Source organism: Squalius cephalus (genome assembly GCF_949319135.1).
Source record: "Squalius cephalus genome assembly, chromosome: 15".
Taxonomy (NCBI): Eukaryota; Metazoa; Chordata; class Actinopteri; order Cypriniformes; family Leuciscidae; genus Squalius; species Squalius cephalus.
In genome coordinates, this window is record NC_137136.1 from 21,742,316 (window position 1) to 21,761,836 (window position 19,521).

The 19,521-nt window shown below is 37.5% G+C and overlaps 2 protein-coding genes across 2 annotated transcripts in view; one reads left to right on the forward strand and one right to left on the reverse strand.

Moving 5' to 3' along the window:
• ccdc12 (coiled-coil domain containing 12) lies at nucleotides 1–9,530 on the forward strand. Its single transcript, XM_079895922.1, has 7 exons — nucleotides 1–807; nucleotides 1,646–1,719; nucleotides 6,539–6,618; nucleotides 7,124–7,185; nucleotides 7,336–7,370; nucleotides 7,498–7,574; nucleotides 9,184–9,530. The coding sequence occupies exons 1-7, from the start codon at nucleotides 724–726 to the stop codon at nucleotides 9,261–9,263; spliced, it is 492 nt and encodes a 163-aa protein (XP_079752048.1). The 5' UTR covers nucleotides 1–723; the 3' UTR covers nucleotides 9,264–9,530.
• The window catches only part of LOC307173105 (kinesin-like protein KIFC3), a 27,878-nt gene continuing 17,582 nt past the window's right edge, over nucleotides 9,226–19,521 (reverse strand). The window contains exons 12-23 of the mRNA XM_079895919.1: nucleotides 18,729–18,926; nucleotides 16,827–17,000; nucleotides 16,528–16,675; nucleotides 15,456–15,586; nucleotides 15,209–15,320; nucleotides 14,938–15,119; nucleotides 14,019–14,123; nucleotides 13,754–13,884; nucleotides 13,415–13,535; nucleotides 13,205–13,334; nucleotides 12,862–13,091; nucleotides 9,226–11,112 (exon numbers count right to left, since the gene is read on the reverse strand). Coding sequence (XP_079752045.1) covers nucleotides 10,981–11,112; nucleotides 12,862–13,091; nucleotides 13,205–13,334; nucleotides 13,415–13,535; nucleotides 13,754–13,884; nucleotides 14,019–14,123; nucleotides 14,938–15,119; nucleotides 15,209–15,320; nucleotides 15,456–15,586; nucleotides 16,528–16,675; nucleotides 16,827–17,000; nucleotides 18,729–18,926 — 1,794 coding nt within the window. The 3' untranslated portion in view covers nucleotides 9,226–10,980. The remainder of the gene's footprint in view (nucleotides 11,113–12,861; nucleotides 13,092–13,204; nucleotides 13,335–13,414; nucleotides 13,536–13,753; nucleotides 13,885–14,018; nucleotides 14,124–14,937; nucleotides 15,120–15,208; nucleotides 15,321–15,455; nucleotides 15,587–16,527; nucleotides 16,676–16,826; nucleotides 17,001–18,728; nucleotides 18,927–19,521) is intronic.

A 19,521-nucleotide genomic window follows, 5' to 3' on the forward strand; every position in this document is an offset into this window, starting at 1 on the left:
GACTGTTTGGCCAACATGGTGACTGGGAAGAGGATGGACCTTGAGGCAGCTGTATTGCCATGGCAATGCCCTACATTCCACACCATGTCACGTTCGGGGTGTTTGTTTGCCTGTTCGGAGAACATGTACTGGCCATTTTTTGGCGTTATGATTTTTGATTTTCTTTTATGAATAGAGCTGTGTGTGCATGTAGCCTATTAAAACGTGCTGTTCAATCTTTCTTAAAATTACTTTGTTATCTTATTACTTTATATCTTATTTTAATGGACCATAGCGTATAGCATATTAGTTGTCCGTCTTACATAAGTAGCCTACTGAATGTTTTGAAGTCTATGGCAGTTGTTGTAGCATTAAAACTATTGATTTTATTTTCTGGATTTTTTTAAATCAGCTATTTATCAGTTAGCAGCCATAATTATCAGCTTATTAATGTTAGCTAGAATGTTAATATCGGTGCATCCCTGTTAACTTCTAATAATTATTTTAGCAAATGATGTAAATACAGCCATTTGTTTATTTATTAATTACTATTTTTAAACATTTAATAAACACCATATTATCATTATGTTATCACTTTAGTCAATGTATTATAGTTATTTACATTATTGACTGGCAGTTTATACAAAATCGCTGTTTTCGGTGCTCCTCTAGCAGCCTCGCTCGGACAGACCTTATGATCGATTGCAGATTCATCGATCCTGCTACCCATGCTTTAATTTTACCATGGAGAAGCCTGTGGGTTCTTTACAAGAGCAAGCTTTGAAAAGGAAAGAACGATTAAAAGCTCTACGAGACCGACAGTTTCAAGTGAGTTGCGTAATAAATGTTATTTTCTTTAAGACATCGGGTAAATAAAGCGCGCTCACTGGCCAACTTGCTTTAGTTAGCATGTTAGCAAAACAATTAAACGTTAAGCATTTCAGATTGTTTTATGAGACATTTAGCATCAGTTGTCATCAAGAGGATTGAGTAATTTTAATGTTCCCCCCCGTCTTACTTTTAATGAATTTATTTTCCAGTCTATTATCCAAAGAAGTTAGCTCTAAAAAAATAGCATTTCCGACTCAGTTGATATTTTCTTTTTATGCTTGAATGATCATTGAACACATACTTACAATGATTGTAGAATGGCTTGATAAGCAAGCATGTTTTAGGTTGGTTTAAGCTTTTTTTTCGCCTGTAGGATAGGTCATGCAAACCGATCAGCTGTGCTGGTAACTTATAACAGAAATAATCACAATTACATGGAATGAAGATTTGTCTTCTCTATACAATAACATAGGGGTGAATTCAGGTTGATTGAGACACATTTTCCAAGTCATCTCAATGGCAAAAAGTGTCCCAATCACCCTGAATTCACCCTATAACTAACGTTAGATTCAGTGCTTCCTTAAAATTCATACCTTAAAACATGAGGAACAAGCCCGTTATTATCAGTGGTAATCGACACACCACAAATGTCGTTAGAGTTGAACTAACCTGTTTCCTTAAATGCGCAGTCATGCTTTTGCTCTGATTCATTGTGCATCAGAGTTTTCATGTGTGTTATTTTATGTCAGTGTTCATCAGAGTTTAATAGTTTTGGATCAACATTTGGATTTTCTCTTTTTGTTCACGTTAACTAGTTGTTGTTTTTTAACTACAGGGACAGGCACCCGAGGATGGAGAGCCTGCGAGCAAAAGAGCTCTGGAGATCTCTGAGACAGAGGACAGACACAGGTAAACACACAGATATAAAGTCTGGTGTCACTTCTACCGAAGAATACTGCAAAGAACTAAACTAAATTCTCAGTTCCACCATTTAGAAACAAATAGGAGTTTGTTGAAAAGCCTGCCTGTTGTAAATGGGCAATAAATAACAAAGCTGTACTCCGTTTACATGATCTTAAGAAGGGCTGCGAGGTAAAGGTCTCTCTTGCTCTCGGCTCTATTTCAGGCTCAAGCCAAGGCCTCGAGCTCTCTGCTTTTTTCCGTTGTTTACTTTCAGATTCACAGAACCCTTGTGCTCCCCTCCTCCCTGAGCTCAAGAGGTGTTTGGCATTAACAGTTTGCAAAGGTTCCTAAACACTCGTCCCCCGATATCTGGACTATGTCTACCTTAGTACATAGTTCACACGAAAAAAAGAAAATACTGCCCTCATTTACTTGCTCTCATGTCATTTCGAACCTGTATGACTTTCTTCTGTGGAACAAAAATGAAAGATATTTTGAAGATTGTTGGTAACCAAACAGTTTTGACTCCAATTGTATGAACTAAAAATACTGAGACATTTAGTACAATATCTTCTTTTACGTTTAAAAATCATAGAGTTTTGGAACAACACAAGGGCGGGTAAATGATGACAAAATTAACCTATTAACTTTAATTGATCTACAGTTTTGTGGGTATAAGGCTTTACTTTTTTTCGAGGAGTTTTTTGAAATGGAGCTGATATGGGAGATTGAATGTTTTTTTTTGTACTTTTTTTTTTTGTACTTTTTTCGAAACAAATACAAAACCACAACAACATTTACAATGCATGTGCACATCTTCATCTTTACATACTCTTGTGTACACCAGTACAAACAAAATGTATATTCCGAGCACATACCCACATACATTGACATACATTGGTCACCAGGGATAACTTCTATTACATTCATGATCATATGATTCAATCAACTTCTGCCGTACAGTTTTGTTTAGGGTTACATATCCAACACCGTCCATTGGTTCGAAGTCAAAAATGGTTCACAAGTTTTGTTATTTATTTATTGTTATTATTATTTTTTTTTTTATCGTACCTTCTTCCTCATATGTGCATGTCATGAGGGACCTTAGATTACAGATGTAGTATTTTCATCTCTTTTCAACCATTTCCGCCAGTATGAAGCGATACTTTTAGTTTGTTTTCTTAATGAAAAAGTCAGAGATTCCATATTATACATATCAGTTACAATTTCTTGCCATTCGTCTATCGATGGGGGATCTTCTTTGAGCCATTTCCTTCTTAATGGCCTTCTTACTAGCTGCTAGCAGTATATTAGAAAGATAAGTGTCCTCCTTTGTCATTTCTGAAAGAATGATGCCCAAGTACATTGTTTTAAAGTCACATTCCAGATTCAACCCCATTATTGGGGAGAGAATGTTTTAAGGTGTGTCTCCTTAAACATCCATTATTAAAATGGCGACACAGCTTGGAAACAATGAGGTGTAATTCACCGCCCAGCACACTTGTTATTGTGACACTTCAATGCTGCAATACCTGACAAATAATCTACTTGTCTTAACAAAAACAAAATGACAGTTTGAATTGTCTTTCAGGTTTTTTTAAATCGGGGAAACAAAAATTTAACTGGTTATAGAGGGAAATATTTTATGATCTTTTTTCATGGAGACAACTGGAATTAATCAAAATTAACTTTTTTAATACTTAAAAAAAAAAATATTCAGCAAGTACACATTAAGTTGATCAAAAGTGACAGTAAAGACAAAATAATTCTATTTCAAATATATGCAGGTCTATTGAACTTAATATGATTAATACAATCCTGACATTCTTCTTTTTAACTCAGTTTCCACAAAAATACTAAGCAGCACAACTGTTTGATAATAACAACAACATTGATAATAATAAGCATCAAATCAGCATATTAGAATGATTTCTGAAGGATCATGTGACACTGAAGACTGGCATAATGATGCTTAAAAATTCAGCTTTGGCATAACAGGAATAAATGACGTATTTAAATAGAAAACAATTATTTTGCATTGTAATATTTCACAATTTTGACAGTTTTTACTGTATTTTTGATCAAATAAATGCTGCTGTAAGTTGGCATAAGAGACTTATTTCAGAAACGTTTGAATGGTAGTGTACTTTATCGTGCTTGAAAGTGTTTGCTGCTTATTTATTTCCAGCCTGAATAAGAGGAAACATCCTCTTTTGTTGGGCTTTTTGTTTAAGCTGTCAAAAATCTGAAGTAAGGTGAGTCAGATAATGAATATCTGCTCAGGCTTTGAATGAACCTCAACCTTTCACCAGACAGTATTTTGTCAGCTTAAGCAGTAAGACAAATATCAAAATTCCAACTTGACTTTGAATTTTCCCAAGCAAAGCAGCAGCCCATCTCACCACATCGCATTTGTTATTGCTGTACTTTGTAAATGACTTTTGTCAGCAGCCAGGATTTATTGTTCCACTGCTGCCTATTTTAGAGTGAAGGAAGCCCAACGCTGGTCCCCTCGGTTGTTTTGCTGGCTCTGAGAAACGAGAGACCTTCCACCAAACTGTCAAGGCCCTCAATTCAGCTCCGTCCCTTGAGCATTAGTCCCATCTTTCTGTATGTGATTAAATTAGAAAGCAGGATACTGTTCTAGGCAATGCGTCCAAACCCTTGGCCACAAGTTATTCAGGACTTCAGGATGTTCTAAATGCTCACTTAGGGTTGACAAACGGCTGTTGACATTCTGAAAATGTTGGATTGTTTGGCTGTTCTACTGTAGATGAGGAAAGCCAGTGGTCCTGTATTGTTCCAGCAGGTGGTCAGGAAGTCTTTTCAGGAAAGTTGAGGACAGGGAGGCGTTCCCAGCTCTTTGTTTCAGTCGGTTGCTTTGAGTGTTTTTTCCAACATGCTTCAAAACTCTTGTTTGGGGTCATAATATGTTGTGCAGCTTTCCATGGCCTTGCCCTTGATGGGTTTTGGCTATGAAATTTGAGTATTATTATGGTAGCGGTCGCAATGTTTTGGGTTGGGTGACGTTGTTTCCATTTTATTACGCTTTATTTTGACAACCCTACACCCAAGACTATTGAAAAGGAGTGGTGACACAGCTGACAATAACAATCTGTTTGTTCCCAGCCCATTTAATTACATGGTTTGACTCTACTGAAATTCATTTAGATCAAGCAGTGACAAATGTGGGCCTGCTGTAGCCGGGTCAATAACAAACAAGTGTCCACAATAAACAAGAGGAATCATCTTTTAAAAATCGTTTTTTAAAAATGTGTAATTTTTGTATTCATGTTGGTTTCATATGGGTTTGAGAAACTTTTATACCGATTTCTAAATGTTGGTCGCACCACATGACAAAAATGTTACAAATAACCAATGAAATGCTTTAAAATATTGTTTTTTTTTCTAAGAAATAATATTAAGTTTACGCCAGGTTTTTTTCATTACCACCTTGACATGTTTGACGTCAAGTCCCCCCCAAAAATATTAAAACTATATAGTTCTATGTTCATTATAGAAGAATTATTTATTTGAACAAACAAAATAAACATCACATTGTTGACACTTGACTCAATACTGGCTCTGATTTAGATCAGATGGTGATGAATGTGGACCTTCTGTAGTAAATGGCTGTTTCCATCCACCCGTTTTTATGCGAATTTTGAGAGATCGCATAAAAAAACTCTGGATGAAACTCCAAGATGCGCATCAATTCTAAAAATGCACATAAAAAAAACATGCATTTTGTCTGCTTTGCTCTGAGGCGCAAGTAATTTATGATGTACAAAAAAGAGCCACAGTGGCTTCCCCAATTGCAGAAACTTCCATTTTTTTATTACTGATATTTTCAGGGAAGTGACGGTTTTGTTGTCTTGAACACATGGGATGGAAACTGTTTTATGTGATATTCCAATTTTGTGATGAGTCAAATTTGCAACTTTGAATGGAAACGTTGATGATGACGAATAATAGTGTTCACGATTGAGAAGAGGAAACATGTTTTTAAAAATCTAGTTTAAAAGCACATGTGCCAGGTTCTTAGAAATGTTGGATGTCTTGTATTAAAATGTTGGTTCTGTTTTTGAAATTTGTATTCGATTTTCAAGAAAGGTTTCAGTGTAATGACTACAAGTGAAACCTTTTTAATAATTCATTTAATGAATGTATACTTCTCAAAGTAAACACATTTTTTACAAATATCATGAATTATTAAAAAATCATAAGGCGGTGATGAGTGTGGGCCTGCTGTAGCCCCCTTTTTGAGAACAAAATTGGCACACATCTCAAGAGACCAACGAGTAAGCAATTTGATGAAAATGAATTCTCAGTCTCCTATAGGACAGTTTTAAACAAACTTTCATGTTCTGTTGATCATGCTGTGAAGAATCCTCTGTGCTTCCCTGAAGATCCAGCAGCACATTTTGCTGCAACTTGCAAGGATGTTAATAGACCTGTCGGCTGAGTGATGGCATAATTGGGCTCGTTTCAACCCCTCTCAGCTGCGCTCCCTAGACACGGTCAGGTGCTACATGCTAATTAGCTAGTTCTTCAAAGATGAAGGGAGGCTTTGTACACATGGTGAGTGAATGTGCTCTGGATGCCGCCACAGAATGGATTCAGCACTCATATAGCACCAGCTGCCCACTGCCCAAACTACATGTTTATCTGCACTGCCACCTGCTGGTTACTGGGGTTTCCTGTGATTTGCCTTTGTATTATGTTCTTGAATATAATAATAATAATAAGTTTATAATGGAGGCAGTGACTAAACACTTGTTCATAACTGCCACTGAATTGCATATTTTTGCAATTATGTTTGCAGAGAGCTGAAGCTGAGGAATTACACACCGGAGGACGAGGAGCTGAAGGAGAGACAGGTGCCCAAAGCAAAACCTGCATCAGGTGAGAACGCTTCTGGCTTACCTGCACAATAAATATTACTGGCTGTACCTTTTAAATTATATTTTCAAATGTTTATACTTGCAAATTAAGCTGACCTTTCATGCTGGTTGATAATGTTACATCAGGTGATCAGGTGTTGAGTTACAGGTTGTCTTAAAGGAATAGTTCACTTAAAAATGAAAATTCTGTCATCATGTACTCACCCCCTTTAAATAGTTAAAAACCTGTATGAATTTCTTTCTTCTGCTGAACAAAAAGGAAGATTATTTTGAAGAATGTCAGTAACCAGACAGTTGATGGACCCCATTGACTACCATAGTAGGAAAAAAAATACAGTCAATGGGGTCCATCAACTGGTTACCAACATTCTTCAAAATAGCTTTTGTCTTCAACAGAAGAAAGAAATTCATACAGGTTTGAAACAATTTGAGGGTGAGTAAATTATGACACAATTTTCATTTTTAAGTGAACTATTCTTTAATGGTCTTGTTTCATATTCCTGTAGTGGAGGACAAGGTCAAGGACCAACTGGAAGCTGCAAACCCAGAGCCTGTGATTGAGGAAGTGGTGAGTGGATTTTTCCCTCAATCCAAAGTCTCAGTTTTCAAACATGATGCCATATGGACAGCATCAGTTTCCTTACACTCAGATACACTACTTGTCAAACGTTTGGAATAAGTTGGAATAAATATTTTTTCTCTTGACTTGTGTTCTCAGGATCTGGCCAATCTTGCCCCCAGAAAACCAGACTGGTACAAACCTTCAATTTTTATTGATAAAACAGAATCATACATCATATTTACTGTGATTTTGATTTTAGATAAAGTTTCATTCATTTAATGCTGTTAATAAAAAATGACTGTTTTGTGTTTGTTAAAGGGATCTAAAGAGGGACGTTGCCAAGAAGCTTGAGAAGCTAGAGAGGCGAACACAGAAAGCCATTGCTGAACTTATACGTGAGTATGACACTAACTGAGACAGGAATTCTTAAAGTGACCCTATTATGCTATTCTTAAGATTCCTAATTTTGTTTAGCGGGCCTACAACAATAGGTTATTGTAGCATCCAAGGTCAAAAAACACTTTAATTTCCTCATAATTCTCATTACAGCATCACCTCTTTTTCACATAGTGTCAGAAATGGTTTGATGCAAGATTCGGTCTCTCTAAATCCCTCTTTTCCGAGAGCCTGCTCTGCTCTGATTGGTCAGATGGCCCAGTCTGTTGTGATTGGTGTACCACTTACAACACGTGTCATATCTGAATATCAGCTCTGGAGGCTTCCTCAGCACTTAATAGGGACATTTAACTGTGTGCTGCACATTTTATGGAGAACAGCTTGTTTTCTGTAGCTTTTGTAAGACGGTTCACCACTCCTTAGGAAAATTAACCATGGTTTTGTGTTTGATTACGGTTTCTATTATCTTAGTTTTCTGACAAATATCATGATTAAATGCTGGATAACGACGTATCTATAATGTATAAGAATATTACAAAAACATACCAGTCTGAAACTTCCTGTGAAAGCCATGCCTGCAAAATCTGTGCATGAAATCTGTTCTGGACAATCCTCTTGTTCGTTAACATTGTCAGGGTCTGAATCGGGCTCGAATTGGTTTGAAATAACCTTAATAGAGAAGAGCTTTCAGTTATGGAGGGCTGGGACATTTCCTGAACACATGCTAAGCAGTGCCAGTCACAACACACTGGGTCAGCTAACCAATCACAGCACATTTCATATTTTGGAAGGAGGGGCTTTATTGAAATCAGTGTGTTCGAGCGAGAGAGGTGCTGTAATAATGTAAAATTGTAAAAAAAGAAATATTTTTCACATAATCAAGCATGAAAACATTCTAGTACACCCCAAAAACAAAATCAAGACTTCGTAAAAGGGCATATTAGGACCCTTTAAGGCGCGTTCACACAAGAGTACAATAACAATAACAATATTAAGTAATATTAAAATTCGGAGATTTCCTTACCAGAGCTATTATGTTAATGACACAGGAACTATATAATTGGAATCACATTCAGAACCAGCTGATGAATGATTAAAAAAAGCATTGACTTTAAAGAGCTTGAGGATTTAAAGTGGCAAATTACATAACTGAGGCATTTAAATAGAATGGTGTTGTCCATTGGTGTGGATGCTAATATAGTTATCGTTATTGTTCTTGGTGTGAATGGCTTTTGACTGGTGACATAAAAAAAAAGCAATGTAGCACTGAGCACTATCCATCTCTACATCGCTTTTATCAGTTATATAGCTGTAAAGCCTTTTTGTAATGAGCTCCGCCCGTGCTTCATGTAAGGCTAATTGCTGTGAGGATTTAAAAAGCCCTGGAGATCTGATGTCTCTTAATGACATCATATATGGATGGCACACACATTACTACTACACTCTAGTTTTTTTCTCTCAAACCCACAATAAAAATGAAAGTCTGTATTATCTAGAAAATAAATATTTTGTAGATCACCAATCAGAGCTAAACCTCACATGTGTTTTTGAGTCATGTAGTCATACCCCATGTTCATAGCTTATGTCTGGGCATGTGTGATTCCACAGGGGAACGGCTCAAGGGCAGCGAGGCAGAGCTGGCGGGAGCGGTCGCAGCAGTTGGCATGGAAGAGGGAGACTCCGACTGAATGATGGTCCCACACAACAGATTTTCTAGAACTTTCCGGCCTATGCCCCATTACATTGCAGTGTGTGTTTTCTTATGCTGAGCTCAGAATGAGTTTACACACAACCAGATCAGGTGATAATAAGTGTGAGTGTTTGTATGAGAGAGAATGATATAGAAAGAGTTGCATGTGTTTTCATGTGGAGTACACAAAGAACATCAAATCTCTCCTTCTCTTTTTTTATTATTTTGTTGTTGTTTATTAGTAAACAATTGTTTCTTTTCTAAATTGACTCTGTCTTTTTCCTTTCTGGGCTTTATGATAAAACATTATCCAATGTCAGTTGGTTTCATTTACACTTGAATCCTGACAAAGAAGGGGTAGATTGACATGTTCATGTTGTATTTCTCTCCTATCTCATTAATCTACATTAAATGGGAAGTTCTCATTACAGAGGAGAATACAAAATATCATAATTCAAGAGAATGTTACATCTAAAACTGCAGTACTTCATTAACTTAATATATTTTATGTTAATAATAACTTAATTTGGGTACTTGAGCCAATTTCTTTATAAAAAAACAAGTCTCAAATATTTGTTTTTCCCCAGAACTATTTTGCCAATTTTCTCAAACAAAATGATAGACCTACTGTACACTTTTTTTAGGTTAAAAGACAAGTTGTATGAACAGCACAAGTGTTTGACAATAAAGTGCATTCATTATTCTCTCACTGTAACATGGCTAAAACTAAAGAGACCGAAGAACTATGACAATTCACATCAAACGTAAACTTATCCTAAACATCCCAGAAAGTTAATACTTCTATATCATTCATTTAAATATATAGTTTGTTGTATGGTTGTATATTTATTACAAATTAATAATGAAAATATATAATAATGTTTAAGAGTAACATTTTATTCAGTGTGGTTTACTCTCAAACCGAAAAATGAGATGTTCCCCACTAAGAAAAAAGCTATTGCACATATTGTTGTCAAGTATAGTTACATTCGTTCTTATCTTTAACAGGTGCTTTCTTATCCAAAGGCTGGCTTCATTTTCTTGCTGTCAAATAACTCAAGAACTATCTGGTTTATGAATCACCCCCTCAGATTGTTGAAAATATGACCCTTTGGTTATTAGCCTGGATCTAAAATGCTAAGCTACCACCTTTGCAGGGAAATAAAGTCAGCATATGCTGATTTTGTGCAATTCGGCTGAACTCACATCCTTTGTACCTAATAAAATACAGATCGACTGGTTCTACATACACAACATAATCATGGACGTCAACACCAACCATACACAAACAAACATATTTTGGCCATTACTTTCTAAATATATTATACCAAATAATTTATGTTTTTGAGTAAATATCAGTATAAACTTCAAGCAATTAAGATACTGTGGTCTCCTGTGTTGTGAATCAGAAGAATTTTTTTTTTTATGCAAGATTTGCTGAAATATCCTCTGCACTTTAGTGATATTTTGAACTTACGGAGATGGAGAGCTTGTCTTGATACTGGTGGTGGTGGGTGTTGGTGAGACTTTGACATGCAGATCAGCTAATGGAGAAAAGCCATTGCTAAATATGTGGCGTCACAGACGTTTCCAGAACTGTAGCCCTTGAGTAGGATTGGAAGCCTCAGCCACGGGCTGAAAAGTGCAAGGCTTGTCCATCTACACTTAATGCCATTTCTGGCCCTGTGGTTACTTGTGAGGGTTGATAGTATGCATTAACTTTTGTTTTCATTATGTCCTCCCGTCTCAATTTTTCTTGCAGCAGGGCCCAGCTCCACCTTGCACACTCGCTGGGCAAACTTTAGCGAGCACAGGGTCTCTCCGACGTTGCTCTCGAGAGATGAAACCTAAAGAAGACAAATAATTTTTACACAAGTATTTTAGTTAATTAGATTTATTTAAAAATTGACATTACTGTGTAGGAGGTTGTTTAACTATGTGATCCATCAAATGGCATTCCCATGGACTACCTATAGACCATTCAAGAACTTTGAGGGATATTTTACAAAACATAGAACAAGCTGGTTAAAATTGCTTTAGTATATTTAGTACATGCAATTTGTTAAGAATATGAGTGCTGCCAGGATAACTAATTGTTAGATTAGCTAAAATTAAAAAGGTTCATGGTAAGGTAAGAGTTTTGAAGCATTTAGTAACATGAAAAATAAGCTATCCATGTAGCCAACTGTATGTCCTTGTATGTCCAATCTATGTCCAATGTCCTTGAATTATTCAGTACTCACTACTTTTGGATGGACAGAAACTCTTATCACAAAGTCTACGCATTGTCTGCTTCTGTGTTGTCAGTCCAGCCTTATCCAGCCTGTCTATAGTGTTATTAATATGCTTTAAGACAAACCATGTGCAAATTCATGAGTCAACACCATTGCTGAGTATTTTCTCCTTAAAACTGCAGTGAAAAAAAGACAGTCTAAAATCATGGTTTGAAATCGCCGGTGTTTCTTATGTCACAAACTTCCTTGTAACCAATCACGTCAACGTGCTGGCGGACTTTAGCATATCATTAACTGCTGCGAAGCAGGGGAGTTTCAAGAGAAGCCAGGTTATACCGTTATGTATATTTTTCTGTTGCAATATAGAGGATGGATTATGTATGTGATGTATATTGCAATGTTATGATAAACTATATGCCTTTCTCCATTATTGTTCTAAGTTGTTCAAAGTGTTTCTAAAAATACAGATTTTTAGATGGCAGACTGAGATGGTGAACGGGATTAATTACGGTTGTGTGTCCGACGTTCTAGAGAACGATACATAAAACGCATTACTATTCTGATACATCGACTTGTAGACAAGCCTGTATGAGTGAGTGGAGGCGGGGCACATTTGCATATTCATGGATCAATCAGCGTGTACTAAATGAGGCAAAAGTGTAGTTACATTCAAGCTATTTTAAGTCATGAATAAAAATCTCACAGGAAAAAACTTTAAATATGCCATTTTGGTAATCAAAGATGAGTTTTAAGGGATACAATTATTGACTACAGGGGGCATTAAGAAAAACTTTGAGAAAAAAGGTGCATTTTTATTATTGGTTGTGCCTCCTATGCAGTCCAGAGCATCTTTTTTTTTTTTTATAATAATTTTTGTTTTTGTCTCCCGCACATTGATAGTGTCTCCCTGAAGACAAACTATTTTAAATATTCTGGAAATTGAGTGCATGTGTGCCTTGTTTCCACCTGGTTTGGAAAGTAATTCAAATGTGTCTATGGTGACCACCTGAGGATATCGTTCAACTCTACATTCCTTTAGCGGTGGTTTGTTGTGCGAGTGCTGCCTCCCTGAAATTAGTTTTTGCATGGCAGAATGTCTGAACCTCATTGGCATCATATGAAAAAGAATGAGAAAAAGAATTAGATATATATTTCGGACAGTTACCTTGGCCCTTTCCTGTCTAATTTGGTGTAACAGTATACACCAGACTTTGTCCTGATAGTCACACTCCACTTAACCCTCGGTTATTGTCGCTTTTTTAACCCTGGGCTAACCCAGGGTTTCACATTTGTCATTTTAAAAGGGGCTTAGCACAGCTAAGCTAATGGGGTTAACTTGTGAGTCTTGGTAAATTCTTGTACCTGAACAACCATGGCGGTTTTGTTGCCCTTTCCTAGTGAGTCCTGCAGCAGGTAGGTGAGTCGTGAGTTCCTGAAGGGTATATGAGTCTGGTGGGCCTTAAGAGCTTGGATCACATCTCCTAGAGCGAGCAGTGAGCGGTTGATATTCTGGGCTTCCTTTAGTCTTTCCCCCTCTGCCCCAGACTTCCACACCCTTTCGGAACCAGCCAGATCCACAAGATTCAGCTTGCCTGCAAAGGAGAGGTCAGGGATTTTGGATGCAGAGGGCTGTTTGAGCAGAACTCAAGACATTTGAGAACTCACAACTCAACCAATCTAAAGTTCCAGAGTCGTTGGGACTGACCGGTGGTTTTGGCTCCACTGGCGAGGTCTGTGCCCAGCACAGTCACAGTGAGCAAGGCATGTGATCGAGAGCTATGCTCATTCATCTGCGTTCCAAATGTAATCCTGTTCTTTCGAGCTATGGCCAAAATCTACAAAAAACAACAGATTATTAGAGAGAAGTTTTTTGTATAGTCAGCATTATCTTGACAGATGACACCCTGGGACTCACTTTTTTGATATGCTGGAAGCTTTTGACCTCATTGACCCTGAGTCCTGGCACATGGAGCTGTCCTGTCCCATCAGGGTTGATCTTGATGTCAAGCTTCTCTCCATCCTTACTGAGTAGATCTCTGTTGTTAACAATATTGTTAACAATTGAATTGCATTAAAGGGTTAGTTCACCCAAAAATGAAAACTCATTATTTACTCAACCCTCCTGTCATTCTTAGACTTTTTACTTCTAACATTAATAAAGTGCAATAACATGCTTCTAACATTTAATTGAATGGGCAACAATTTATTTGAAATTCCAAAGAGTTTTTCATGATAAAGAGGTAAAATACAATACCTCAGGACCTCGTTGTAAATTTCCACTGAACTGACACTGACGGTATACGTCCACATGTCTTTTCTTTCCTCAATCTCGTTGAACAGGTGTTTTAGGGCTCGTTGGTTGATACCGGGGTTCTCAACAGTACCCTGAGCAGACACGGATGGTTACTGAGACCTGACAGTCTTATTGAATAATTAATGGAAACATCATCTGGGTCAAAAGTATGAAATCGGAACTATGTGTTATGACAGGTATATAGTTACAGATCCCTATATATTACCTCCATAGTATAGGTCTTGCCAGATCCTGTCTGGCCATAAGCAAAGATGCAAACATGATACCCATCTATACAGGATGTGATGAGCGGCTCAATTTCCTGGAACACCTGAGAGATAAAGAATGGTATAAAAATCAAAAACATTACTAAAAATGCTTTCTTGATCAATTAAAGGGATAGTTCACACAAAAAAGAAAGTTCTGTCATCATTTACTCACCCCCAAGTTGTTCCAAACCTGTATGAGTTTCTTTCTTCTGCTGGACACAAAAGAAGATATTTTTAAGAATATGGGTAACCAAACAGCTGATGGCCCCACTGACTTCCATAGGGGGGGATACTATGGAAGTCAGTAGGGTCCATCAATTGTTTGGTTACCGACATTCTTCAAAATATCTTCTTTTGTGTTCAGCAGAAGAAAACAATTCATACAGGTTTGGAACAACTCGAGAGTGAGTAAATTATGACAGATTTTTCTGGGTGAACTATCCCTTTAAGGGATGCACTATGGCTTATTACGCACAACGGTTATTGGCTGGTTTTAGAGATTTATTGTTCCACTTTAGTGTTGGATATCTACTTGTGCATGCTTTACCCAAATTTCATCAAATGCTCACTTAATCTTAACAAATAACTTAATTACACTTCAGTGTAATCTTTAGCTAATCTCAAAATTAATGCAGTATACGTTTTTAAAAATGTTGTGATGCTTAAATTCACTTGTAGCATTTAAAAAGATTGATTTTAGTGTTTTATTTATTTTTATTTATTTAGGCAAAATAGAATAGAATTTTAATATCAGCCATGAAAATAATGACTAACTAACATTAAATATCAGTGCATCATTACTATATAAGCTAACGATGTTTATAGGCCTACAAGTCTTTTAGTATTTCATGTGAATATGACATTTACTCTGCTTACCTCATCTTGAGTGGCCTGAGGGTGAAATACTTTATCAAGCTCAAAGTTTTTGGCCTTTCCCTTGCTTAAAACTGTGAGTGCAGATTCATTATGGGGGTCTGTTGTCACAACTACCGCTTGGCCTTCCTCATGTTGATCTTCCTTCAGTACTGGCTTTACACGGCACAGAACACGAATATTACCTGGTGGGAAAAAAAACACAAAAAAACTTTTCTTATATTTTGCTTAAGTCATATGGACAGAAATTATAAAAATGGTCATTACTGCCAACCTTTAAGCTCAACCAGCTGCTCGTGGTACTTCCTGCGGAGTGCTACCTCCTTTCTATATTTTTCCAAAAGGTCTTTGTTGGCCTCTGACATCTCATTTATAGCTGCCATTATCTATGGAATAATGTTGTAATATTAGAAAACAATTTAGAAATTAAAGCAACAAATAAAATGTGACAATATCAAACTCTTCGATCTCAGAAGTTGTACATTTAGTACAGGTTTGTGCAGCAGTAGATATTTGCTTACCTGTTTCTTGGCTTCTTTGATAGCTGTTCCATAGAAGTCAGAAAAGTTGCGGACCTGACTGCGCAGACTGGCATAGTCGGTCTTCATGGAGCGTAACGTGGGAGGGAGAGCACTCAGACGCTTCTGGAGGGCTGGAAATTACATATAAACATGTGCAGAGCCATACACATTGCCACACATTTAACAATGTCAACAATAGGGGTGCTCATGAGCACACCTAAATCATGTCTTGTGGACTTCACAAGTGTAGTGAACACTATAGACCAGGGATGTCAACTTCGGTCCTGGAGTGCTGCTGTCCTGCATAGGTCAGCTCGAACCCTGATAAAAAACCTTGTTTGCCTGTGGCCTTAGCAGAGATGGGCTTATTATTGGGGGATACGAGGGCCCGTGGGTCTACCTTTGGAAAAAGCGTAATGGCTAATCACGTGTGCCTTGATAACCAATCACGTTACAGCCTTGACATCATTGAATATCGTTGTGCGACAGTCAATCACTGTTTGCGGATACCATAGAAATGAATGAGAAGTGCCATAAACTGAACCCTACCTGTTGCGCAATTGTCCGTGACTTTTTTTTGTGTGTAAACTTTAAAAATAGATCAATCGAAAACAAATGTGCTAATAACATGCTGAAGATTAACCGATTCATCACATGATAAGCTATTTCCTCACAAAAGCGGTTATTCAGCGTAGTGAAGCCACTTCCCCATTGACAAACATAAAGAAAATGGCCTCTTGTATCCTTCCCTGCGTACCGCAGTGTTATCTGTCATTACGCTTTTTATGGCTAAGGTTGCAGGCTTGCCTTCAAGTGGCTTTGGCATAAGTAATCTTGAAGACATTGATTTGCTTGTTCAGGTGTGTTTGATTAGGGTTGGAGGAGCTAAACTCTGCAGGACAGCGGCACTCCAGGACTGACGTTGCCCATCCCTGCTGTAGTCAATATCAAGTGTGCCATTCAAGACAAGGAAGATTATAGGGATCAGAAAACATGAAATCACCAAAACAATTTTTAAAGAACAGGCATGAACCATCTATTAAGATTTGTAGTATATATACAGTAAACCCACTTATGAACTGGTTCTGCAGGCTCTGGAGATGCTCTTCAGAGCAGTTGGCTGCAGCTTTTACAGCTGCCTCTTTCTTTTCCTCAAGATGTCCAATCTCCTTCAGCAGCTCCTCCCTCAGGGTCCCAATCTCCCTCTCATATGCAGCAATCTGTGGAGCCATTGCTTTTTTAGAAGAGCTGAGGTTTTCTAGTTGTGTTCTGACATGGACTGTATAATTCATCAATTTTGTATCTGAGATCCCATCGACATAGTTATACTGTATGTACAATCATAAAAACAAATGGATAAAGCTTAGAAACCTTGTGTTGCAAATTGCAGCTGACTTCATCTGAATGTCTGATGTTCTCCTCCAACTGTCTGCATCGTTCGCTCTGGTTGCTTAGCTTCCCAGAAAGCTGTGCATTCTGTTGTCTGGCTTCAGATAGTTGACGCAGAGTTGAAGGCGACTCAACCGCAACGGTTTGGGTAACATACTAGAAGACAGGGAAAAAAAGATGATTTATTACTATTGATTCTCATTCTAAAGAGTATGTGATTGGACAAAATACTATACCCCAGAGAGTGCAAGACAATCATCAGTATTTTTGGTCCGTTTTCTCGTAATACACTAAATACTTACCTATATATATCTTTTGTGTATGTGTGTGTGTATCTGTTAAAAATCTATTTGATCAAGTTTGTTGTGGCTTTTTTTAGGTTTTAAGTCCAATATATAAATATTGATATATATATATCATAATAAATATTGGAGAACAATTGATTATGAATTTTTCTGATAAATCTTCTTCTGAAAAACCTTCTTCTAAAAACTCTCCAGAAATTGTATATATTAAAGACTGGCTGAATGCATTGAATGTAACAGATGAAGATGAAACAGAAATAAGAAATGTTAATGTCACAGACAAGGTTGAGATTTTTATGAATGATCTTATAGTTGAACACCTCCAGAGGAACAACGCAAAGAGAGCTCGCAAGGCGGAGAAGGAGAGAAAGGCGCTGGCGAACATCTTCCACTAAGGCTCAGCTTCCTCGAAACGAACTGATTCATTGTGCACAGAAGTTAATAAAAATGATTAGACAAGCCGAAAGATTAAATAAAAAAATAGCAAATAGTTTTATGGTTGAAAATGGGATAAACTGTTCAAATGAAGATGTGTTGAATTTGCAGGACAAGCTCAAATTACTTAAAGCCTAGTTTGAGCTTGGCCTGCAAACTTAAGGGTCATTGTTAGAAGTGTACAGTGTGTGTGTGTAGCTATATGGACACAACATGTTTAGGGTTGTTAAGACCACATGTATTTTTAAAGGGACTTTGAACATCTTTTGCTCCAGACATAGAATATGTGTGAAGCTAGAGAAAGGTCAAGAGGGCTGTGATAGAGGAACTTACCATATAAAGCTTTTGTGTATGTGCTGCATAGAATAAGTGTGAAAGAATAAATAGATAATTTGAATATGTACTTTTGCAAGCTTATGTTAATAAAGGGACTAGGACAGAGGTCTTCAATCCTGCTTCTGGAGGGCCACTGTCCTGCAGAGTTTAGTTCCAACCTGGTTCAGCACACCTGCCTTTGAATACTCAAGCGATTCTGAAGTGCTTGATGAGCTGATTCAGGTGTGTTTGATTAGGGTTGGAACTAAACTTTGCAGGACAGTGGCCTTCCAGGAGCAGGATTGAAGACCTCTGGACTAGGATAAGTCCCAACCAAGTATTACCTTAAAAGGGAATTAACTGTACTATAATGACAGCCCATAGTTAGAAGGCGGCCCAAAAAACAGGGTTAATATAAAAAGCCTTGAAGAGGTTTTTTCGGGGCCGCATTTCGGGTGAAGACTTTTACCTGTTTATCTTATTTTTGCCTTTGGAATTTTTGTCTTTGTATTATTCTGAATCTTTTTAAATAAAACGAAATCACGTTGTGGTGATTCGTAAAATTTGTTAAATAAGTCTCAGAGTAATTTTTCCCTATCAATATTTCATAATTTTGGTAATGGAATATTAATATTGGCAAAAGCCCAGTGCATTCGAATTCAAGATTGAACTGGTTAGAGGCACCGCCGAGGACCCTGAATCGACATCCTACATCCTTAATCTAAAAGGTAAGGGCAATATTTAATTGCAGCAGATTATGGATATGTCTGAGAATGATTTATAGGTTACAGAGAGATAAAAATACAACAATATCTTGCATTTTTCTTACTTTAACCACAGGCTCCTTGTTGCGTTCTTTGTCTAGTTCAAGCTGCAGATCTCTCACACTCTCCTCTCGTCTCCTGAGCTCTTCTGCCTTCCTCCATTCGCTCTGCTCTTTCTGGTGCTCCAGAGTTGACAGCTGCTCAGCCCGCTGCTGCAGTGAACTTTCCAGCTGCAGAACACGACTGCGCAAGTTCTCATTTTCCTATAGGGTACAATAGTATACTGATAATTCATATAATTCATACAATCGGTGCATATACACATAATGACGTCCAAGCTACACTGAACAAAATCATAAACACAACACTTTTGTTTTTGCTCCCATTTTTCATGAGCTGAATTCAAAGATCTAAGACTTTTCTATGAACACAAAAGGCCTATTTCTCTCAAATATTGTTCACAAATCTGTCTAAATCTGTGTTGGTGAGCACTTCTCCTTTGCCGAGATAATCCATCCATCTCACAGGTGTGGCATATCAAGATGCTGATTGGACAGCATGATTATTCCACAGGTGTGCAGTTTTACTGTATTGGGGGGGTCCGAAAACCAGTCAGTATCTGGTTTGACCATTTGCCTCACGCAGTGCAACACATCTCCTTCGCATAGAGTTGATCAGGTTGTTGATTGTGGCCTGTGGAATGTTGGTCCACTCCTCTTCAATAGCTGTGCGAAGTTGCTGGATATTGGTGTGCATTATCATGCTGCAACATGAGGTTATGGTAGTGGATGAATGGCACAACAATAGGCCTCAGGATCTCGTCACGGTATTTCTGTGCATTCAAAATGCCATCAATAA